The sequence below is a fragment of the Petromyzon marinus genome, chromosome 79 (genome assembly GCF_048934315.1).
Source record: "Petromyzon marinus isolate PM22_M1 ecotype Great Lakes invasive population chromosome 79, UKy_Petmar_22M1.pri1.0, whole genome shotgun sequence".
NCBI classification, from domain to species: domain Eukaryota; kingdom Metazoa; phylum Chordata; class Hyperoartia; order Petromyzontiformes; family Petromyzontidae; genus Petromyzon; species Petromyzon marinus.
This window is the reverse complement of record NC_133745.1, coordinates 21,562,445-21,581,857: the sequence shown is the minus strand read 5'-3', so window position 1 is coordinate 21,581,857 and position 19,413 is coordinate 21,562,445. Positions and strand designations below refer to the sequence as shown.

The window sequence follows — 19,413 nt, the reverse complement described above, 5'->3', positions numbered from 1 at the left end:
GAACGCTCCGCAGTTACGAGCATTCCTAACACACGAATTTTGCTCACTTACGAACAGACCGCACTTATGGACATTCCACACTTATGAACATGACACTCACGGACGTTCCGCACTCACCAACGCTCCGTACTTACGAACATTCCGCACTTCACAAACATTCCGCAAGTTCAACATACGTACGCACAAATGGATCAAACAAGTCACTCGAGACACCGGTTACTGGGACGGCAGCAAGAGCGGTTTATGCTGAACGCTGTCACGATAGAGGCCGCACGTTTGGAGGCAACGAGCAGTTCCTGTCGCTGACTACGCATCACGAACGGGCAGCAGCAGCAGCAACGGAACAGAATGGGTCAGAGGTACGAGCAAAAGTAGTGGCTTGAAGGACAAACATTAACAAGTTTAACACGTAGGCTTTCACGACCAATATTATTCATAATGAAGGTGTTTGGGTTAGATCGCGTTATTTATAAATGTGTCGTAACCCTCCACCACCCGACACGGCCAATCAGCAAAAAAAGTGTCACGTTGACAAAAGACAAAAATAGTTCACTACTTTAGCCCCACCGGTGTGTTGAAGAGTGAATCCACAACATTTACAGTTTGAGTTGTACTGTGAAGTTTCGCTGGTAATTACATCCAGCATCATCGGGCAATTCTCCAGAATGGTAAAGCCCTCGCTTGCTCCCGGTCTTAAATAGAGCAGCATCAGGGTGACATCATAATTTAACTAATTTCAGGTGCAGTGATTTGAGGCGGAGGGGGGGGGTTATTGTAATTATATAATCGATTGGTAATCAGTTAATGGTTATGATTAGTAATGAGTTGTAGATTAGTAGTTAGTTGTAATGTGTGTTGTTGTGATTATATGCTACGTTAGTAATCCGTTAATTAGTATGTGTTTCCCCTATAAAGAATTGTAAAATGTATTATTTAATAATACGCTTCCAAGCCGCACTAAGCCTGTAGCTGTCAGAGCGATTCAAGTTATTTCTATTCCTCTCAATTTCAATGGATTCTCTAATTAGTCTTTGCCAGTAATAATTAGTTTTACACAACACTTCAACGTTATCAAAATCAGTTTAACACGTAGGCTTTCGCGACCAATATTATTCATAATAAAGGTTTTTGGGTTAGATCGCGTTTATTTATAAATGTGTCGTAACCCTCCACCACCCGACACGGCCAATCAGCAAAGAAAAGTGTCACGTTGACAAAAGACAAATAATTCACTACTTCAGCCCACCGGTGTGTTGAAGAGTTAATCCACATTTACAGTTTGAGTACGACGTTTCGCTGGTAAATACTTCCAGCATCATCGGGCAATTCGCCATTCTGGTGAATTATTTGTCTTTTGTCAACGTGACACTTTTCTTTGCTGATTGGCCGTGTCGGGTGGTGGAGGGTTACGACACATTTATAAATAAACGCGATCTAACCCAAAAACCTTTATTATGAGTTATCAAAATCAATTGAGTGTCCTTGTTGACAAGCATGTTCTGCCACTGCCGACAGTTGTGTTTGAGATAATTTAATATTTCTTTGATGTTCTTTTAGTCTTATGCTGTTACGTCCCGTCTGTCCAATATAGCATCTGCCACATAAACAATTAATCCGATATACACCTTCTGTTGATAATTTAGGTAATGCGTCTTTAGTGCAAGATACTAGTTTTTGAATTTTGTGTACTGTACCAAATCTTACTGTAATGTTTTGCTTTTGCAAAACACGGGCTAATTTGTCAGTTACTCCTGTATATCGGCTGTGGTTTTCACACCTGATGATTGCCTGTGTTGCAGTGGAAACGTCGTGAGAATTGTATTGTTTTACATTTTTATTATTTTATTGTTACCCTTCTACGTGGCGACTTTACCGAAAGAACCAAGAATATATCGACAAACTAATTTCTTGAATTTGGAGCTTTCGTGACTGCAGGAATTATTCTTTGTTTTTTTTCGGTAAAGTCACGTGGAAATAATTAGATAACATAATAGTGTACGACGTTTCGATTGCAACACAAGCAATCATCATCAGGTACAACAGAGCTAAATTTACGAGAGAGAGGAGACACATAACTGCAGATATATACAGGTTTCCAAATCTTGCTAAAACCTGTTTGATTTAGTGTGCTCCCACGTTTCTCTCTCTCTGTATCCCCTGTTGTATCTGTGTCTGTATATATATATCTGCGGTTATGTGTCTTCTCTCTCTCTCGTAAATTTAGCTCTTCTGTACCTGATGATGATTGCTTGTGTTGCAATCAAAACGTCGTACACTATTATGTTATTTTATTATTTCTACGTGACTTTACCGAAAAAACTAATTTCTTTAGAACCGCTTGTTGACGTTGTTGTCGTGGTGTTTAGTTTTGTTGTCCTTCCCCCGCACCTCCAATAAGCTACGGCCGGCTGCGTACGGTGCGAAATCAGTTCAACGTACGTGCACACGTGCCGGTACCTGGGCTTCACACGGGCTCAGTGATTGAGACACTTCATGTGGAAGTTGAGATTCGAGAGATCCGCGAAGTTTCTCCCGCAGACGAAGCACTTGTACGGCTTCTCCACGCTGTGCGACTTGATGTGCCTGTTGCAGGCAGACGAATTTCTGAAGTCCTTGTCGCATATAGGGCACCGGTGCGGCTTTTCGCCTGTGTGGATCATCGCGTGGACCTTCAGGGCCGACGGCTGCACAAACTCCTTCTCGCAGAGCTCGCACTTGTGAGGCTTCTCTCCCGTGTGGGTCATCAGGTGGTTCTTGAGAGACTTCGCCTCCAGGAAGCCCTTGTCGCACACGGGGCAGCGGTGAGCCCGCTCGCCCGTGTGGATCTTCGTGTGGCTCCTGAAGTTGGAGAGGTGCCCGAAGGTCTTGCCGCACGTTGGGCACTCGTGCGGCCTCTCGCCCGTGTGGATCCTCGCGTGGCTCTTGAGCGTCGACGAGTCGGTGAAGGCCTTGCCGCACACCGAGCACTTGTGCGGCTTCTCGTTGGTGTGGTTCATCATGTGCCTCTTGAGGGCCAATGAGTGGATGAAGTCCCTGGCGCACAGGGAACACTTGTACGGCTTCTCCCCCGTGTGGATCATCGCGTGGCTCTTGAGGGTCGACGCGAGCCGGAAGCCGTTCCCGCACACGGAGCACTTGAAGGGCCTCTCCCCCGTGTGCGTCATCGCGTGCCTCTTCAGGGCCGATAAGCACGCCATCGCCCTGCCGCACAGAGGGCAACTGAGCGGCTTCTTGCCGTCGCCGGGTTTCCGGCCGTCCGTCCGGTTCCTCCGGCCCCTGCTGTTCTCCAGGACCACCTCGATCTCCGCCACGTCCGAGGGAGTCCCCCGGTCTCCCCGCGACTCCCCGGCTCTCTCCGTCGAAGCACCGGCGGGAAGGTCCTCGTCCTCCAGAGGCCCTTCTTTGCTGCGAAGATCCTCTCGGTTGGGCCGAAGCTTCCCGTCGTCGGAGTCGAGGTCCTCTTTCTCATTCTCCAAAGGTTCCTCTTTAACACGAGGATCCTCTCCGTCGGACCGAAGGTCCTGGTGGTCGGAGTCGAGGTCCTCGTCTTCGCCGAGGTCCCCCAAAGCTTTGGGTCGGAGGACTTCGCGAAAATCAGATGCCTGACCTAGGAGGAGAAAGGTCATCGTTGAGCTCCGCGTGAATTTCGATTTAAAGCTTTCGTGACTGCAAGGATTCATCTTCTTTGGTTCTTTCGGCAAAGTCACGTAGCATGAGAATAAAATACAAATAATAAAATAACACGATAAAATTCTCACGACGTTTCGGCCACAACACAAGTGGCCTTCATCAGGTGAAGGGACGAGACTGTCTGGAGGACAGCGCTGGAGCGAACACGGCCAAGCTGAGACCACGACCTTTAAGCTGTGTGAGAAGAAACAGAGCGCCTTGACAAAGGAATTATCATAAAAATTAGCATTTAATTGCCGGACTTAGCATGATGAACAGTGTAGAGGGGGTGAACATGTGCAGATAGGCGAGGGGGGGAGGGGGAGTTTACATATTGATGGTGTGAAAATGGAATTTAAGCTGCTGTGAAAATTTGGGATACCACTACTTGAAAAAGGTGCTTCTGTAGATTTGTAGGCTTTGACTTTAACATAGTTATTTCTATGACCAGTCACAAGCTAATCCCTCAGTTATTTCAATGCTAAATTCTCCTGTTTGATTTATACTAGGTGCCTCTGTGGATGTGTAGGCTTTGACTTTAACATAGCTATTTCTATGACCAGTCACAAGTTAATCACTCAGTTATTTCAATGCTAAATTCTCCTGTTTGATTTGTACTAGGTGCCTCTGTGGATGTGTAGGCTTTGACTTTAACATAGCTATTTCTATGACCAGTCACAAGTTAATCACTCAGTTATTTCAATGCTAAATTCTCCTGTTTGATTTGTACTAGGTGCCTCTGTGGATGTGTAGGCTTTGACTTTAACATAGCCATTTCTGCGACCAGTCACAAGCTAATCACGCAGCTATTTCAATGCTAAATTATCCAAACCAAACATTAAACTAATTTTCAATAGTACAGTATATTTTTTCAAGTAGTGGTATCCCAAACTTTCGCAGCAGCTTAAATTCCCTTTTCACACCATCAATATGTAAACTACCCCTCCCCCCCTCGCCTATCTGCACATGTTCACCCCCTCTACACCGTTCATCATGCTAAGTCCGGCAATTAAATGCTAATTTTTATGATAATTCCTTTGTCAAGGCGCTCTGTTTCTTCTCACACAGCTTAAAGGTCGCGGTCTGAGCTTGGCTGTGTTTGCTCCAGCGCTGTCCTCCAGACAGTCTCGTCCCTTCACCTGATGAAGGCCGCTTGTGTTGTGGCCGAAACGCCGTGAGAATTTTATTGTGTTATTTTTTTTTATTTTTTTTTTATTTTATTCTCATTCTACGTGACTTTACCGAAAGAACCAAAGAAGGTGAATTTCGATGAAAAGGAAAACTTGTTACCCAGCTATGGGAGCGGGGAGGGGGGTCACGTGACTACAACTTTCACCATGCTGGGCAGCAGTGCAGGTTGAGTGATGGCGTGTAACGTGACGTTCACGCGTCACGTGTCATGTCACGTGACACGTCACGTGACATGTCGCACAGACGCCAGCTCCGCCCCCTGGGCGGGCTCTGTTACAGTAGAGCAGCCCTGTTGACGAGCAATCGCTCCATAGAGCTCCAACGTGTAGTAGTGTATAGTGTAGTGTATAGTGTAGTGTGTAGTGTAGTGTGTAGTGTAGTGAAGTAGTGTAGTGTAGTGTGTAGTGTATAGTGTAGTGTATAGTGTAGTGTATAGTGTAGTGTATAGTGTAGTAGTGTCTAGTGTATAGTGTAGTGTATAGTGTAGTGTAGTAGTATAGTGTAGTGTATAGTGTAGTGTATAGTGTAGTGTATAGTGTATAGTATAGTGTATAGTGCAGTAGTGTCTAGTGTACAGTGTAGTGTAGGAGTCTGGTGTTGCTGTACTCGATGTGATGGTGGAGGCTGTCACCAGAGGATCACCCATCACCCACCACCACCACTACTCACCACCACCACCACTCACCACCACTCACCACCACTACTGACCACCACCACTCACCACCACCCACCACCACTCACCACCACCCACCACCACTCACCACCACTCACCACCACCCACCACCACTCACCACCACCCACCACCACTCACCACCACCACTCACCACCACCACTCACCACCACTCACCACCACTACTCACCACCACTCACTACCACTCACCACCACCCACCACCACCCACCACCACTCAACACCACTCACCACCACCCACCACCACTCACCACCACTCACCACCACTCACCACCACCACTCACCACCACTCACCATCGTCAGCGTCGCCTCTCTCCACCTTCACGGGCAGCCACGTCTCACCGCCCGGCTCCTCCTTCACCTCCACCTCCTTCACCTCCTCCTTCACCTCCCTCACCTCCTCCTTCACCTCCTCCACCTCCTCCAACTCCTTCACCTCCTCCACCTCCTCCACCTCCTCCACGTCTCCTGTCCCAAGAGGAACCCAGCGCGGTGAGAGTCTCAAGACGCCGCCGCCGCTCTCCATCAACCCTCACCACGACCACCGCTAGTGCCAGGCTAGGTGCACCTAGAGGATGACTCACCGCCAGGGTCTCCCAGCGACATCTCACGGCCGGGAGGATCTCCTCCTGGCGCCTCCCTCGGAGCCTTCGAAGCGACCTCACCTGTGGGCACGGCACTTCAGGTTTGTGTAGTGTAGAGTGTAGTGTATAGTGTAGTGTAGTAGGGTCTAGTGTAGTGTAGTAGTGTCTAGGGTAGTGTTTAGTGTAGTGTATAGTGTAGTGTATAGTGGAGAGTGTAGTGTATAGTGTAGTGTATAGTGTAGTGTAGTAGTGTCTAGTGTAGTGTAGTAGTGTATAGTGTAGTGTAGTAGGGTCTAGTGTAGTGTAGTAGTGTAGTGTATAGTGTAGTGTAGAGTGTAGTATAGTAGTGTAGTGTATAGTGTAGTGTATAGTGTAGTGTAATAGTGTATAGTGTAGTGTAGTAGTGTAGTGTATAGTGTAGTGTATAGTGTAGTATAGTAGTGTAGTGTATAGTGTAGTGTAGTGTGTAGTGTAGTATATAGTGTAGTGTATAGTGTAGTAGTGTAGTGTATAGTGTAGTGTATAGTGTAATGTAGTAGTGTAGTGTATAGTGTAGTGTATAGTGTAGTGTAGGAGTATAGTGTAGTGTAGTAGTGTCTAGTGTATAGTGTAGTGTATAGTGTAGTGTATAGTCTAGTGTAGTAGTGTATAGTGTGTAGTAGTGTATAGTGTAGTGTATAGTGTAGTGTATAGTGTATAAACTACACTATGCACTCAACCGCACCTCCGATCAGCACGGTTGGCTACTTACAAACACAAATGATGCATCCACCTAACGACTAAACAATGTTCATGTTACCAGCTGTGAGACCACGTGGGCTGACATCATCATCACGTGGGCATCCATAGCAGCAGACAAATTACTCTAAACGTGTTAATACAGACTCATAGAGACCCATAGAGACCCATACTCATAGAGACCCATACTCATAGAGACCCACATAGACCCATAGAGACCCACACTCATAGAGACCCATACTCATAGAGACCCACATAGACCCATAGAGACCCATACTCATAGAGACCCACATAGACCCATAGAGACCCATACTCATAGAGACCCACATAGACTTACATAGACTCATAGAGACCCATACTCATAGAGACCCATAGAGACCCACATAGACCCATAGAGACCCATACTCATAGAGACTCAGAGACCCATACTCATAGAGACCCATACTCATAGAGACTCATAGAGACCCATACTCATAGAGACCCATACTCATAGAGACCCACCATAGACTCACATAGACTCATAGAGACCCATACTCAGAGACCCATAGAGACCCACATAGACCCATAGAGACCCATACTCATAGAGACCCAATGAGACCCTCATAGACCCATAGAGACCCATACTCATAGAGACCCACATAGACCCATAGAGACCCATACTCATAGAGACCCACATAGACTCACATAGACTCATAGAGACCCATACTCATAGAGACCCAATGAGACCCTCATAGACCCATAGAGACCCATACTAATAGAGACTCATAGAGACCCATACTCATAGAGACCCACAGAGACTCATAGAGACCCATAGAGACCCAGGGCTGTAGGGGCAAGTGCTGCTAGTAGCGAGTAGCACCACCTATGATGCACACACAGACAAAGCTCCCCCAGGTAGCCTCTAGCAGGGCTGTAGGGGCAAGTGCTGTGAGCAGCATCTACGAAAGGCTACCGGCGCTGTGGCACTCACAGAGGGGGTGGGTGGCCAGCGCCGACGGTTAACACCCCACACCACACGCACGCGCGGCTACGCCGGGTACTCATTTGAGGCCGAGCCGACCTAGAGGAGGGCGAACCCGCTCCGGGGCGAGACGAGGATGGGGTTAGGGGTCCCGGAACATGAATAGCGGGGGGGGGGGCGGAACCTGCATAGCCGCTTGGGGGGGCGGGGCCTGCATAGCCTATTACGGGGGCGGGGCCTGCATAGCCTATTGGGGGCGGAGACTGGTTAGCCGCTTGGGGGGGCGGGGCCTGCATAGCCTATTGGGGGGGCGGAGCCTGCAGCCCATTGGTGATGGGCGCCCGGGAACCTGCATAATGGTCGAGGGCCCGGAAACCTGAATAGTGATTGGTGGTGGGGGGGGGGCCCAGGAACCTGAATAGTGATTGGTGGTGGTGAGGGGCGTCGAGACGCGTGCCAAGCCTTGGCATCGGCTACAAATCTCAACCCCCCTCTCTCTTTTTTCTTACGATCAGAGTAAACAAGAAGATGCTCGGTGTAGTCGGCACTTTGCTCCGTTCATCATTTCGGTTTTTATTGTTTTTATATGTAAACCCCCCCCCCCCCTTTTAAATGAAAGACCCAACAAAAAAAATATTTTTTGTTCTTCTCTCCTTTCCCCCCCTCTCTCTCCGCCCCCCCTCTCTCTCTACCCCCTCTCCGCCCCCCCTCTCTCTCTACCCCACTCTCTGCCCCCCCCTCTCTCTCTACCCCCCTCTCTCTCTACCCCCCTCTCCGCCGCCCTCTCTCTCTACCCCCCCTCTCTCTACCCCCCTCTCCGCCCCCCCTCTCTCTCTACCCCCCTCTCCGCCCCCCTATCTCTACCCCCCTCTCTCTCTACCCCCCTCTCCGCCCCCCCTCTCTCTCTACCCCCCTCTCCGCCCCCCCTCTCTCTCTACCCCCCTCTCGTCCTACTCCATTTGGCTCTCTCGCTCTCTCTCTCTCTTTGTTCTTTATAACTACGACAAGTGCTGCATCTGCACGCAGCCCCTCCCACAGTGAAACGGCCTCCGACGGCTAGCTCACAATCTGCACGCACAGAGAGCTCTCTAACGTCATCTGCCACCGAGCACGCAGCCTCCTCCAGCGCCCACTTGCTCCTTGAAGGCCGGCACGGCGTGGGTCAGCCGCGCGTGGCGGAACTCCGGGCCCACACTCACCCTGGCTCCGACCGGAGCGCGGAAGATGCCCAGGCCGCTGGCCGGACGTTGCCCCTCCAGGGGCCACCTTCCTCGCCCTGTATATGGGCGAGCTTAGCGTAGCCGAAGAGCACGTTGACCCAGCCCCTGAAGATGTTGGGGTCCGTCGCCCTCTCTCTGCCTCCGTGTCCGTCTTTCCTCCCTCCTTACCTACTTGGTGGACTTGTATATGTATTTCTACTGACCGTGTACCTCGTATTTTTCATTCTATCTATGCTGGTATGTGCAATCCAAAAGTCCCTGAAGATGTTGGGGTCCGTCGCCCTCTCTCGCTCTCTCTCTGCCTCCCTGTCTGTCTTTCCTCCCTCCTTACCTACTTGGTGGACTTGTATATGTATTTCTACTGACCGTGTACCTCGTATTTTTCATTCTATCTATGCTGGTATGTGCAATCCAAAGGTTGAACACGAAATTTAACACTTTTCTGAAATGCGTTGCCCGCCAGGAAGTGTCTAACTGTGTTGTTGGCCTGACTGGATGTGCTTCACATAATGGTTTTACAGGTTTGTTGAATTCTCGTCTCTCATCTTTTTGTTGTATTTACCTCTGTGATTTGTTCATGATACCTGATGAAGATCGCTTGCGTTGTGATCGAAACGTCGTGATTGTTTTTTTGTTTTAATATAATTTTATTGTATTTCTACATACGTGACTTTACCGAAAAAAGCAATGAGTAATTTTATGCAGACACGAAAGCTTTCATACTTTATTATCACACTTCTACGGGGAAGTTACCGTTGTAATTATGTGTAAGATGTGCCCTTTTTTGAGCTGCCGTTTTGTATTTACAAGAGGTGGTCCTTTTTTGAGCTGCCGTTTTGTAGTTACAAGAGGTGGTCCTTTTTTGAGCTGCCGTTTTGTATTTACAAGAGGTGGCCCTTTTTTGAGCTGCCGTTTTGTATTTACAAGAGGTAGTCCTTTTTTGAGCTGCCGTTTTGCATGTGTAAGATGTTGCGTGTTTGAGCTGCCGCTCTCGCTCTGGCCCCTTCCCCCCTCCAACCGTATTTACTATTTAAGCTTCTGTTCATCCCTCCGCCACCCCCCTCTCTCTCTGCCTCCCTGTCCGTCTTTCCTCCCTCCTTACCTACTTGGTGGACTTGTATATGTATTTCTACTGACCGTGTACCTCGTATTTTTCATTCTATCTATGCTGGTATGTGCAATCCAAAGGTTGAACACGAAATTTAACACTCTTCTGAAATTCGTGGTCCGCCAGGAAGTGTCTGTGTTGTTGGCCTGACTGGATGTGCTTCACGTAATGTTTTTTTCAGGTTTGTTGAATTCTCGTCTCTCATCTTTTTGTGTTTGTATTTACCTCCCGTGATTTGTTCTTGACACCTGATGAAGATCGCTTGCGTTGTGATCTAAACGTCGTGATTGTTTTTTATTTTAATATAATTTTATTGTATTTCTACATACGTGACTTTACCGAAAAACCCAATGAGTAATTTTATGCAGTCACGAAAGCTTTAATACTTTAAAATCTCAACCCCATTCACCAATCTATAAACTATTAATGTGTAGTGTGGTGTATAGTGCAGTGTATAGTGTAGTGTATAGTGTAGTGTATACTGTAGTGCGTAGTATAGTGTGGTGTATAGTGTAGCGCATAGTAGTGTTTAGTAGTGTATAGTAGTGTATAGTGTAGTTTATAGTAGTGTATAGTGTAGTGTATTGTGTGGTGTATAGTAGTGTGTAGTGGTTTATAGTGCAGTGTATAGTGTGTAGTGGTGTATAGTGTAGTAGTGTATAGTGTAGTGTATAGTAGTATATAGTGTCGTGTATAGTGTAGTGTATAGTCGTGTAGTGTATCATGTAGTAGTGTATAGTGTAGTGTATAGTGTAGTGTATAGTAGTGTATAGTGTAGTGTATAGTAGTGTAGCATATAGTAGTGTAGCGTATAGTAGTGTATAGTAGTGTATAGTGTAGTGTAGAGTATAGTGTAGTGTGTAGTAGTGTATAGTGTAGTGTATAGTAGTGTAGTGTGTAGTAGTGTATAGTGTAGTGTATAGTAGTGTAGTAGTGTACATTGTGGTGTATAGTAGTGTAGTGTGTAGTAGTGTACAGTGTAGTGTATAGTAGTGTAGTGTATAGTAGTGTAGTGTATAGTGTAGTGTATAGTAGTGTAGTGTATAGTAGTGTGTAGTGTTGTGATTTAAAACTTTCGTGACTGCAGGAAATCAAATTCTTTGCTTCTTGAAAGTCACATAGATAGAAAAACATTCAATGAAAAATCTTTTTTAATAAAAACCTAAAATGCACGACGTTTTCGATTGCAACACAAGCGGTCTTCATCAGGCGATGCCTACTGCTGGATATTTGTAGTCTGCGTGTCTCTCTCTGCCCATGGTGAGATGTTAACTACCTCGCTTGGTCTACAGGAGGTCGTGGCTTCGATCCCGACCCTGACGATGCCTGCTGCTGCTGCTGGATATTCGGAGTCTCCGTCTCTCCCCGTGGCCGCGTTCCATTTTTCTCCGGGTCCTCCGGCTTTCTCCCTCGACAATTAGACATCCAATGTCACACGTTCAGAGTATTTTGCTGCTCTGAACATTTCCACGCGATAACCCAACTCGGTTGAGCTGCCATCGTTTGCGATGTGCCAAGGGTCGCTTATTTAAAAATGAGCTATGATAGAGCTCAGTGGGACGTCACACCTGGTAACATAAACATAGGTTCGTTTCAGTATGGGTCTCGGTGAGTGGGTCTCGGTGGGTTTGTATATTTACATTCAAGCGTTCTAACCAAGCTACCTTTTTTAGATGTCCTAATAAAAAAGAGACCTGATGGTTCAATGAGCCACTCTGTCTACAGGAAAGCTACCCATACGGATGCTTACCTGAAACGGGATTCCCACCACTATCCATCCCAGAAAAATTCCCTCATAAAGACTGCACCATAGAGCCCAATGCATATCCGACCAGGAACACATTGCCAGTGAACTCGAGCACGTACACCAAGCTCCTAAGGCTAATGATTACTCCGACTACACAATCCGCAAAGCTATCACTCCAACCATGAAGAAGGACCCTTTTGAGGAGCCATTCAAAACCATCACTTTACCCTACATTGCGGGATCACTAAAAAGATCTCCAAAATCTTTAATAAACACAAGATCCAGGTCCGATTCAACACATTACATAAAATCCGTGATCTGGTCCCGTTTGTAAAAGATGTGATTCCGGACATACAGTACCTTCGCATCTACAAACTAAGTTGCCTCTGTGGTAGTAGTTACATTGTAGAAACCAAACGACATGTCTCGGACCTTATTCGTGAACACAAAACAGACCTTAAATACGGTAGGACCAACACCTCGGCCGTGGCAGATCATTGTTATAATTCAGTAGGCTCACATGACATTGACTTCTCCAAGACAGAGGTTCTTTGTAAGCCATCTGGCTACCATGAGAGATTCGTTCATGAGGCTATCCACATATACAAGCACAGAGGCAATTTCAACTGAGAAGATGGATTCTGGCTTAGCAATCATTGGAAGGATTTGATAAACCATTTTGGGTCTTAATTGATTGTTTACGCTTACGGTGGCTTTCAGACAGCATACATTAATTTTTCGTCTCCCCCCTCCTCTTTTCAGAACATAAATGGAGTCGTCCATCTAAACAAACTGTCAAATCGCTATCCATGGTGCTAACGTTTAAAAAAAATACAAACCGCCACTGCTTTCAAATGTTCTTGCCGTTGGTTTTCACACCTGATGATGACTGCTTGTGTTGCAGTCGAAACGTCATGAGAATTTTATTGTTGTATATATTTTATTATTTTAATATTTCCCTAGTACGTGACTTTACCGAAAGAACCAAGAATATGAATCCCTGCTGCATTGGCTACAACCGGAGATAGGGGGGAGCCCATTGGGGTGCCCTCAGTTTGTTTCTAGAAAGTTCCATTCCAAGTGAAGGATGTATTGGTTAAGCAGTGTCTCACCAGGGGGGTACCTCAGTGTTTAGTCCTTGATGAACCAAGTCTTCAATGATTGCGATGGTGTCAGGTACAGGAACTTTGGTGAATAAGGAAACTACATCAAAACTGACAAGCAGGTCTTCTGGGGACAGGCAAATACCCTTGATTGTTGATACCAGGTGAGTAAAATTTTGTAGCGCAGAGGTGGTTTTTCCAGTGAAAGGCTGCACGATTTCAGACAGAAAACAAGCCAGTTTGTAGGTGGGGGAGTTGATAGTAGAGACGATGGGACGAAGGGTTGTATCTACTTCATGTATTTTTGGTAAGCCGTATAATCTTGGTGGCCTGGCAGCAGAAGGTTTCAAGGAAAACTGGTTTGATCAATTAATGCGGTTGAATCAGAAATGATTTTGTTGGTTTGTATGACGAGGCTGTTGGTGGGATCTCTTTTTATTTTTGGAAAGCTGCCGTCTCTCACCTTTCTGAAGAGATGCCGCGACTCTGGGGTAATACCAATCGCATTTACACTGACCTCTGCTGCTGTAACTTCTAATGCGAAGCGAATTCTTTCTAGAACTAGCTTAGCTCTTATCTCAGAGAAAACCAGACTTATAAGCACCGAACTAGATCAGTTAGACAAGACACTCTACAAATCACACTTATCATTGACGGCAACAATGTTCACATAACATTGGGAACATGTAGACAATATGACTGCCTCTTCAGCTGCTACTATGTCGACCAAATATAAGGACAACCTGATTTCCAAATTTAACCTCTTCAACAAAAGGCCGGACCCATACACCAAAAAGCTAGACGTTAACAAAGTCGTAATTAATCGCAGTAACAGTTATATTTCCGATGGTCTGAAATCCATTTTAGCTAAAGGTCTAAACTTTGCAGTCACACCTAAACACATACCAGTTAATGACATCATTGCCCAAGTAAACGTTGCTCTCAGGGACCTGGGTCACATCGCTGCAGACGTAGCAAGATCTGAAATCGCTGCAACCCTTAAAAACGCTAAGATGCCAGCTAGCAACCTCAGCAAAGATGAGCGTTTTGAATTATATAAATTAAAAAAGAGGGATGACATTGTAGACCTCTCAGCTGACAAGGGAAATGCTACTGTCATCATGGATAAAATAGAATATAACAAAATTAAAGAATTACTCGACGATTGTAGCTATACAAAAATAAAAAGAGATCCCACCAACAGCCTCGTCACACAAACCAACAAAATGATTTCTGATTCAACCGCATTAATTGATCAATCTAAACAGTTTTGGTTGAAACCTGCTGCCAAGCCACCAAGATTATACGGCTTACCAAAAATACATAAAGTAGATACACCCCTTCGTCCCATCGTCTCTACTATCAACTCCCCCACCTACAAACTGTCTCATTTTTTGTCTGAAATCCTGCGTCCTTTCACTGGAAAAACCACCTCTGCGGTACAAAATTCTACTCACCTGGTATCGACAATCAAGGGTATTTCCCTGTCCCCAGACGACCTGCTTGTCAGTTTTGATGTAGTTTCCTTATTCACCAAAGTTCCTGTACCTGACACCATCGCAATCATTGAAGACTTGGTTCATGAAGGACTAAACACTGAGGTACCCGCCCCCCCCTGGTGAGACACTGCTTAACTAATACATACTTCACTTGGAATGGAACTTTCTACAAACAAACTGAGGGCACCCCAATGGGCTCCCCCCTATCTCCGGTTATAGCTAACATTTTCATGGAGAAATTTGAGACTGACGCCATCCAGACTGCCACTCTGCGCCCAACCTTATGGAAGAGGTACGTGGGTGACACTTTTGTCATCTGGCCACATGGCCGGCCTGCTCTAGACCAATTCTTCGACCACATCAATTCCATACACCCAGCCATCAGATTTACCATGGAAGTCGAAAAAGATGGCAAGCTACCTTTTTTGGATGTCCTAAAAAAAAGAGACCTGATGGTTCAATGAGCCACTCTGTCTACAGGAAAGCTACCCATACGGATGCTTATCTGAAACCGGATTCCCACCACCATCCATCACAGAAGAATTCTCTCATCAAGACTCTGTACCATAGAGCCCAATGCATATCTGACCAGGAACACATAGGCAGTGAACTCAAGCACGTACACCAAGCTCTTAAGGCTAATGGTTACTCCGACAATACAATCCACAAAGCTATCACTCAAACCATGAAGGACCCTCTTGAGGAGCCTTTCAAAACCATCCTTTACCCTACATTGCGGGGATCACAAAAAAGATCTCCAAAATCTTGAATAAACACAAGATCCAGGTCCGTTTCAACACATTACATAAAATCCGTGATCTGGTTCCGTCTGTAAAAGATGTGATTCCGGACATACAGTACCCTGGTGTCTACAAACTAAGTTGCCTCTGTGGTAGTAGTTACATTGGAGAAACCAAACGCCATGTCTCGGACCGCATTCGTGAACACAAAGCAGACCTTAAACACGGTAGGACCAACATCTCGGCCGTGGCAGATCATTGTTATAATTCAGTAGGCTCACATGACATTGACTTCTCCAAGACAGAGGTTCTTTGTAAGCCATCTGGCTACCATGAGAGATTCGTTCATGAGGCTATCCACATATACAAGCACAGAGACAATTTCAACCGAGAAGATGGATTCTGGCTTAGCAATCATTGGAAGGATTTGATAAACCATTTTGGGTCTTAATTGATTGTTCACGCTTACGGTGGCTTTTAGACCGCATCCATTATTTTCGTCTCCCCCCTCCTCTTTTCCGAACAAAGATGGACTCGTCCATCTGAACAAACTGTCAAATCGCTCTCCGTGGTGTTAACGTTAAAAATAACCCCCACTTTTTTTCAAATTTTCTTGCTGTGGTTTTCACACCTGATGATGATGATTGCTTGTGTTGCAGTCGAAACGTCGTGAGAATTTTATCGTTTTACACTTTTATTATTTTATTGTTTCCCTTCTACGTGACTTTACCGAAAGAACCAAGAACATAAATCCATTCACCCCCCCCTAGTAAATGACTGGAATGCCATCATCCAACTCAGATCACAGACGATAGCTGCTGCTGCAGCAACCTCAGCAAGTGGACACTTACAGGAGCCAACTACCGTAAACGCGCAGTGATTCTAAATTGCGTAGGGAAAAAAATATGCAGGCGACCACGGGGAGAACACGCAAGCTCCAAATATACAGCAGCAGGCGTCAGGGTCAGGATTGAACCTACGATCCCCCGCATACCAGGCAAGGTAGTTAACATCTACCTAGCCACAATCAATGTTTATTTTTACATACCAATATCGCCCTCTATAAAGTAGGCATGAGTGCGCATCACAGCATAACGGAAACGGGGGAATGATAACTGGAAGTGATGCGGTAACTTATGCCCGGGGGGAAGACTGCTGGCGACGATCGTCGCAATCTTACCCCCGGTGGATGTCAACACGGGGGTTGAGAGCGGCGATATCCACGTTCAAACGGAGTGGACCGTGCTGGAGGGCTCCACACGGGCTCAGTGATTGAGACACTTCACGTGGAAGTTGAGATTCGAGAGATCCGCAAAGTTGCTCCCGCAGACGAGGCACTTGTACGGCTTCTCCGCGCTGTGCGATTTCACGTGCCGGCTGCAGGCCGACGACTTTCTGAAGTCCTTGTCGCATATCGGGCACCGGTGCGGCTTCTCGCCCGTGTGGATCATCGCGTGGACCTTCAGGGCCGACAGGTACGCGAAGGCCTTGCCGCAGACGTCGCACTTGTGCGGCCTCTCTCCCGTGTGCACCATCGCGTGGTTCTTGAGAGACTTGGCCTCCAGGAAGCCCTTGTCGCACACGGGGCAGCGGTGATTCCGCTCGCCCGTGTGGATCTTGACGTGGCTCCTGAGGTCGGAGAGGTGCCCAAAGGTCTTGCCGCACGTTGGGCACCCGTGCGGCCTCTCGCCCGTGTGGATCCTCGCGTGGCTCCGGAGCGTCGACGAGTCGTTGAAGGCCTTGCCGCACGCCGAGCACTTGTGCGGCTTCTCGCCCGTGTGGTTCATCATGTGCCTCTTGAGGGCCTTCGAGTGGATGAAGTCCCTGGCGCACAGGGAACACTTGTACGGCTTCTCCCCCGTGTGGATCATCGCGTGGCTCTTGAGGGTCGACGCGAGCCGGAAGCCGTTCCCGCACACGGAGCACTTGAAGGGCCTCTCCCCCGTGTGCGTCATCGCGTGCCTCTTCAGGGCCGATAAGCACGCCATCGCCCTGCCGCACAGAGGGCAACTGAGCGGCTTCTTGCCGTCGCCGGGTTTCCGGCTGTCCGTCCGGTTCCTCCGGCCCCTGCTGTTCTCCAGGACCACCTCGATCTCCGCCACGTCCGAGGGAGTCCCCCGGTCTCCCCGCGACTCCCCAGCTCTCTCCGTCGAAGCACCGGCGGGAAGGTCCTCGTCCTCCAGAGGCCCTTCTTTGCCGCGAAGATCCTCTCGGTCGGACCGAAGCTTCCCGTCGTCGGAGTCGAGGTCCTCTTTCTCATTCTCCAAAGGTTCCTCTTTAACACGAGGATCCTCTCCGTCGGACCGAAGGTCCCCGTCGTTGGAGTCGAGGTCCTCGTCTTCGCCGAGGTCCCCCAAAGCTTTGGGTCGGAGGACTTCGCGAAAATCAGATTCCTGACCTAGGAGGAGAAAGGTCATCGTTGAGCTCCGCGTGAATTTCGATGAAAAGGAAAACTTGTTACCCAGCTACGGGGGCGGGGAGGGGGGTCACTTTCACCACGCTGGGCAGCAGTGCAGGTTGAGTGATGACGTGTAACATGATGTGTCACGTGACACGTGTCACGTGACACGTCACGTGACACGTGACACGTGACGGTTGTTGCGCCTACGCCAGCTCCGCCCCCTGGGCGGGCTCTGTTACAGTAGAGCAGCCCTGTTGACGAGCAATCGCTCCATAGAGCTCCATGTGTCGTAGTGTATAGTGTAGTGTAAAGTGTAGTGTGTAGTGTAGTGTGTAGTGTAGTGTGTAGTGTAGTGAATAGTGTAGTGTATAGTGTAGTGTAGTGAATAGTGTAGTGTATAGCGTATAGTGTAGTAGTCTGGTGTTGTTGTACTCGATGTGATGGTGGTTGAGGCTGTCACCACCACCACCACTCACCACCACTCACCACCACCCACCACCACCACTCACCACCACTCACCACCACCCACCACCACTCACCACCACCACTCACCACCACTCACCATCGTCAGCGTCGTCTCTCTCCACCTTCACGGGCGGCCACGTCTCACCGCCCGGCTCCTCCTTCACCTCCTTCACCTCCTCCTTCACCTCCTCCTCCAACTGCTTCACCTCCTCCACCTCCTCCAACTCCTTCACCTCCTCCACCTCCTCCACCTCCTCCACGTCTCCTGTCCCAAGAGGAACCCAGCGCGGTGAGAGTCTCAAGACGCCGCCGCCGCTCTCCATCAACCCTCACCACGACCACCGCTAGTGCCAGGCTAGGTGCGCCTAGAGATTGACTCACTGCCAGCACCACCGCCACCACCACCGCTAGTGCCAGGCTAGGTGCGCCTAGAGGATGACTCACCGCCACCACCACCGCTGGTGCCAGGCTAGGTGCGCCTAGAGGATGACTCACCGCCACCACCACCGCTGGTGCCAGGCTAGGTGCACCTAGAGGATAACTCACCGCCACCACCACCACCGCTAGTGCCAGGCTAGGTGCGCTTAGAGGATGACTCACCGCCACCACCACCACCGCTAGTGCCAGGCTAGGTGCGCCTAGAGATTGACTCACTGCTAGCACCACCGCCACCACCACCGCTGGTGCCAGGCTAGGTGCGCCTAGAGGATGACTCACCGCCACCACCACCGCTGGTGCCAGGCTAGGTGCACCTAGAGGATGACTCACCGCCAGGGTCTCCCCGCGACATCTCACGGCCGGGAGGATCTCCTTCTGGCGCCTCCCTCGGAGCCTTCGAAGCGACCTCACCTGTGGGCACGGCACTTCAGGTTTGTGTAGTGTATAGTGTAGTGTAGTAGTGTGTAGTGTAGTGTAGTGTGTAGTAGTGTCTAGTCTATAGTGTAGTGTATAGTGTAGTAGTGTGTAGTGTATAGTGTCTAGTCTATAGTGTAGTGTATAGTGTAGTGTGTAGTAGTGTACAGTGTAGTGTAGGAGTGTATAGTGTAGTGTGTAGTGTAGAGTGTAGTAGTGTAGTGTATAGTGTAGTAGTGTATAGTGTAGTGTGTAGTGTATAGTGTAGTGTAATAGTGTAGTGTATAGTGTAGTGTATAGTGTAATGTATAGTGTAATGTATAGTGTATAAACTACACTATGCACTCAACCGCACCTCCGATCAGCACGGTTGGCTACTTACATACAAACACAATTGATGCATCCACCTAAAGACTAAACAATGTTCATGTTACCAGCTGTGAGAC

General features: G+C 48.0%; 1 protein-coding gene across 1 annotated transcript in view; it reads right to left on the bottom strand.

Moving 5' to 3' along the window:
* Positions 1–216: 216 nt before the first annotated feature.
* Positions 217–19,413, bottom strand: part of LOC116958533 (uncharacterized) — a 28,012-nt gene continuing 8,815 nt past the window's right edge. Inside the window, exons 3-9 of the mRNA XM_076057102.1 lie at positions 18,884–18,978; positions 18,213–18,380; positions 16,518–17,647; positions 7,932–7,974; positions 6,134–6,214; positions 5,844–6,017; positions 217–3,607 (exon numbers count right to left, since the gene is read on the bottom strand). Coding sequence (XP_075913217.1) covers positions 2,475–3,607; positions 5,844–6,017; positions 6,134–6,214; positions 7,932–7,974; positions 16,518–17,647; positions 18,213–18,380; positions 18,884–18,978 — 2,824 coding nt within the window. The 3' untranslated portion in view covers positions 217–2,474. The remainder of the gene's footprint in view (positions 3,608–5,843; positions 6,018–6,133; positions 6,215–7,931; positions 7,975–16,517; positions 17,648–18,212; positions 18,381–18,883; positions 18,979–19,413) is intronic.